A 5,523-nucleotide genomic window follows, 5' to 3' on the forward strand; every position below is an offset into this window, starting at 1 on the left:
CTCTATGTAATAAATATATATTCGAAGAGCCAAGGTTAAAAGTAAGTCAATGACAGTATCTTATTATGATTGGGCAGAAAACATAACATACAGAAGTTCAGCATTGATTTTGTTTCCTGATTCACAGAACCAAAGTATAATCAATACTATTTTGTCTTCTTCTCAATATTCAGTGTAATGAAAGCTTTAAGTGAAAACCAAGGACTGAACAAAACATTTCTAATACATTCAAGAAAGGCAGTGTAAGATGAACACAGGCAACTTTCTATACTCAGAAATTTGATTTAGCTTGAAAGAGAGTTTATTTCATGAAAACCGACACTTCATACTTCATGCACGTATGGACAGGGATAAACTCAATCTTCGGGCATGCATAACTCTGCAAAGGAATAATATTGCAGTAATATTATTTAACTTCAACTCAAAAATCCACATGACTAATTTTGTCATAAGCTTAGACATTGATCCTTTTGCTTGAATCTGCTGTTGTGCTCAGTGCAGCCAGGAATGCTCAGACACTGCATGGAGCATGGCAAGTTTAACATGTGCTATATACAGGAATGCTCATACAGAACACTGCACAGAGCATGGTGAGTATGCCCTGTGCTAGCATAATTGTTTGTTTGGTTTTTTTTTATGGTTCACTTTTAACAAATGAACATAAGTCACTGCCCCAGATTCTAATAGAAATTTGTGCTCAATGGGAATGAAAGCTGAATTTCTCTCTACAACTATATTTGAAAGAGTTTTATTTTAACTTAAGTCACATGTTTTGCTGGTAGGAATCAAATTGTCACACTATCTACTCACTTAGGTCTATCTCAACTTTTAATGCATAGCTTAGAAGTTCCAAGTTCATCTTTTTTGGTTCTGGAAGGTGTCCTTGGGGAAGGGCTAAGGAGGGCGTCCTGACACTGCCCTCCAGTGATACCTCAGGGCTGACCAGTGAGTGCAGAATGTGTTCAGCAGTAACTTTATTACAACTACATGTAGAGGGGACCCTGTGGATTCTGCCCAGCTCAAACTGCAGGATGCTGATCTCAGTCTCAAGTGCTTAAGTGTTGCCAACTCATAGCTTTTTACTTTACTCCTTGAATTTCTTATCTTTTATTCTTATGTTGGGATTAAAACAACTAGAAATACATTGACTCTTAAGATACTACTTTTAAGGTTTGTCATACATAGTCAGAGAACAATTAATTTAATTACTTCCCATAAGAGCCTCATTTTTTTCTATAAACTCCATTGCATCCCTTGTGAATTATAAAATGTTTCAATTTGGCTGAGAAAAAAATCACTTATTCAGGTCATGCTGAGCTCTGGGCCTTTTTCTTCTCATACCGTGGGGTGTTTTGTATCTTGGCCCTCTAGTCATTTGCTCATACACATACAAGGAATTAGGATTCTGACAACTGAGATACTGTGTAGATTCCTCTTCTGGAACAGCCAGATTTCTCCATTCTTACATTCTCAATGTATAGGTCTTTTTTAAATTCTCAGCAGAGATAGTGATGACCATAGAAGTTTTATTCTTTCTAATTTTTATCAACTCCAAGGAATTTATTAGTAGATGTGAGCTTTATTGACAGACTTCAATAGGCACACATTTCATTTGTAGAGTTAGGCAAATGTTTTGAATATGTATGTTTTGAATTTTGAAAAATATACATTGTTATCTAATAATTCTACAGCTGTGTATATATTTTCCTTGCCATTGCTAACAGCTACCTGGTAGATATTTGATAGATATTATCAAACAGCCACCACCATACTCTTTTAATGCTTTCACAAAAGGGAAGTCCTAAAATACTCCTGTAAGTGATGAAAAACTACAACCAAATATATTTAAATATATTTTCAAGGTACAATGAAAGTAAGCAAATATAAATCATGTATAATTTATGGTAATTGGATATCTAGTAAAGATTATCTAACATTATAACAATTGTCTTTAAGGTTATACTGTATAAAGAAAACTGGAATATTTATCATGAAACAATATTTAGTGTAATGTATCTTTCTTGTAAAAGAGAAAATTGATAGAGTATTAAGTTTTAAATTTATCTTAGCTAAAACATTTTCTTATACAGTTCTATAATATACATGACATTTTATTTGTTCTTTAACTTTATATAAATACAACACATATATGGGACTATATGAGTCTGAGTTGGTGCCTCTATGTATTTGAGATCATATAACATGTATCATTCTACATTACCTCATTTCTTTCTAAAAGACTTAAAGCTTCATCTCCATAGAAGTGTTTAAGTCCAAGTTCTGTGACAGTCCTACTACATTACAGTTTTAAGAAACATCTTAACAAACAGATCCAGCGCACTCATGATATTATTCTTTAGGTCACCTTCACTTTCAGTGCTGTGAACATGCATACACATTAGTGATTTACATGTGTATTTGAGTGAATAGTGGAGATCACTCTATATTTATTCACTTTATTTTTATGTGCTGTGACATCCTATCATTGCACTTACTTCCTAAGGGATACCTGTTACCAATATTACTAACTGTAAATATTCCTGATGGTGGGAATTCTGTCTATATCACCAAGTATAATGACCTAGAAGGAAACTGTTGTTTTTTTATTTATTTAGGGAGAAATAATTTCAACTATTTTCAATAGTTTAATTAACACACACATATTAATGAGGTTGGATTCTTTCTATTGCAAAGTGTTCTTATTCTTAAAGATTTCAATATTGCTCTAGGATTACCTGAGAAAGGGAGAGAAACACAGGTTTCTTTCTGTCTGGAAAATCCAGTATTCATGAGATATAGGCTAGTTTTCAACTGATAAGAAAATAATACATAGATATTTTCATTTTATGCTTGACACTTTTGAAGCTAAATATTTAAGAGCCCATGAGGACTAATAGTCATGACCAAAATTGAACATCTAAATTCTAATCTTGAACTCAGAGCATAAATGCTCAGGGACTAAGCCACACTGCTAGTGTGGTACTTAAACGTTCTATGAAGTATTGTATTATTATATTTACCTATTTTATAAAAACAGAGGGTGAATATCTGGCAGATTAAAAATTGACTTTTGCTTTTCAATTGCTTGGTTTGTGAATATGGACCTTATTCTTAGTTCTTCTGGGGATATTACAAGTAACCTGAATATGAAACAGAAATTAAGCTGTCCTCAGACTACTTTATTCTAAACAAGAGACAAAAAAATCAATAAGAACTCAACACTGTCTCTTTTACTTCAGCATTATTGTCATTCTCACTTTTAATGCTGCCACAACATAAGATTTCAGGAGAAACTTCAGATGCTCTTCAGTTATGTAATTTCTAGGGGAAAAAACAATAAGATCACACTTCTCTGTTTACATCAAAAATATGCCTTACTGAAAGAAAACATCTGGAAAATCCTCTCTTGAATTTGCTTCGTCTTCACTCCATAAATGATGGGGTTGAGGGTAGGAGGTACCACCACATAGAGATTAGCAAAGAGAATGTGCATGTGACGTGGTATGCTGTTGCCCCCAAAACGGTGAGCAAAAAAGGTAAAGAGAGAAGGTGTATAGAACAGAAGGATGACACAGACATGGGAGCCGCATGTACCCAGAGCCTTGAGTCGGGCATCTCGAGAAGGAATTCTAAATACTGAATGAAGTATAAGGGTGTAAGAGATGATGATAAGCACAATGTCCAAGCCTATGGAAAATAAAGGTACAGTCATTCCATAGTAAATATTGACTTTGATGTTGTCACAGGCCAACCTAGCAATGCCCATGTGTTCACAGTATGAGTGCCGAATGATGTTTCTCCCACAGTAGGTGAGCCGATAAACAAGAAAGACCAAGGGGAAACAGATGAGGAAGCTTCTAGTCACAGATGCCAGGCCCATTCTGCCAATGACTGACGGGGTTAAAATGGTGGTGTACCTTAGTGGAAAGCAGATGGCCACATAACGGTCAAATGCCATAGCCAGAAGTATGGCAGACTCTGTCACAAACATAAAGTGGAGAAAAAACATCTGAGACACACAGCTAGCAAAAGAAATGCCTCCAGCTCGAAACCAGAAGATAGCAAGAACCTTTGGTGTGGTCACTGTGGATAGAATGATATCAGCCAGGGCCAACATAGAGAGGAAAAGGTACATCGGTTCATAAAGACTGTGATCAGTGGAGATCAGGAATATTAATAGGGTATTGCCTGCAAGGGCCACTATATACATTAAACAAATGGGGATAGAGAGCCAAATGTGTGCATATTCTAGTCCTGGAATCCCAATCATGGTGTACCAGATGTCTCTGAGGTTGGTGTGATTTGAAGACATTGCCATCTCTTCTCTGTCCTCAGATACTGGAGCTTGGGACTGAAGAAAAATATAAATTACAAAAAATATGGTTATTTTTATTAGATTATCATGAAATATCACTTTGTAAAACTTATACATTAACAATGGGTTGACACATATGATTCAGTAATTGCTAGCCAGGTAAAGCTCATTAACAGGAAAATAAAAACTTAAAAGGGTTTGACAAAAATGATGATTATAATGAATAGAAACAAACTTTAAATGTTTAGAAACCATGTTAAACTTATATGTTTAAGATCAAACATACAAATCCATGGATGGGTAAAAGGTTTTGCATACCATAGCTGGTTTTGTTCAGTTGTTCATTTCTTGATTCTTTATCAAAATACTCTTTACTGAAGTTCCAGAATTGTAGTGGTTTGGATACTTCTTATTGTCTTCCTAGAAACACAATACTGCTAAGGTCCATGCTAACTGTCATCTCTGCACTCTAATGTAAACACTGCCATAAAGTTATTGTGTTTTTCCTTATTCTAGCAACGCATTTTTAGAAAATAATAGAAATAGATAAAATCTTCACTTTGCACAGCCTTGTATTTACTAAGTGTAAACCTGGAACTATCTTCTTGTTTTACATGATCACAGTCCACATTTGTTTTAGCTTAAACAACACTATGCAGCATGAGCATTTCTTTAGAACTAGTTCAGTTTATGCTATTTTCTTATTTTCTAAGTACCACTTTCCTCCCCCAATGTCCCATCTACACTGATTCTTTTTCTCCCATTAAATCTCCCAAATTGTGTTTAAATATTAGTATTTTCTTCTTTATTTCTATTTCTGATGAAAGATAAAGAAGGGATTTTTGTGTTAGGTAAATCAGTCATGAAAGAAAGGCTATAAATTATCTTGACATAAGCCATCTGTAAAAAGTAGTAATACCATTAACCAATATAAGAAGTGAAGTGAGAATTTCAGGAATTATAAAGATAAACATAAATGTATTTTTATTGAGAAATAGCAGAGAAATATTTTGTTTCTAAAAAGAAATAAGTGGATGAATTCAGAAGGCTGTTTTAAACATTCATAATGCCCTGGAAAGAGAAGCCTCCCTTAATTATATTTACCTCTGGTTTCCCCGATGCCATTACTATTGTGCTTTCCTAATATATTCTCACAGTTCTGCCTTGTAGTGTTTCTGCTCGTACTTTTGTTATTACATTGCTATCAT

At 34.4% G+C, this 5,523-nt stretch overlaps 1 protein-coding gene across 1 annotated transcript; it reads right to left on the reverse strand.

Annotated features, from left to right (window-relative positions):
- Positions 1-3,361: 3,361 nt before the first annotated feature.
- Positions 3,362-4,318, reverse strand: LOC114706674 (olfactory receptor 52Z1-like). Its single transcript, XM_028889165.1, has one exon. The coding sequence runs from the start codon at positions 4,316-4,318 to the stop codon at positions 3,362-3,364; it is 957 nt and encodes a 318-aa protein (XP_028744998.1).
- Between the last annotated feature and the right edge of the window lie 1,205 nt (positions 4,319-5,523).

Source organism: Peromyscus leucopus, chromosome 1, assembly GCF_004664715.2.
Source record: "Peromyscus leucopus breed LL Stock chromosome 1, UCI_PerLeu_2.1, whole genome shotgun sequence".
Taxonomy (NCBI): domain Eukaryota; kingdom Metazoa; phylum Chordata; class Mammalia; order Rodentia; family Cricetidae; genus Peromyscus; species Peromyscus leucopus.

Coding starts and splice junctions, on each gene's coding strand:
- LOC114706674 (XM_028889165.1), bottom strand. CDS start 4,318: ATGGCAATGTCTTCAAATCACACCAACCTCAGAGACATCTGGTACACC.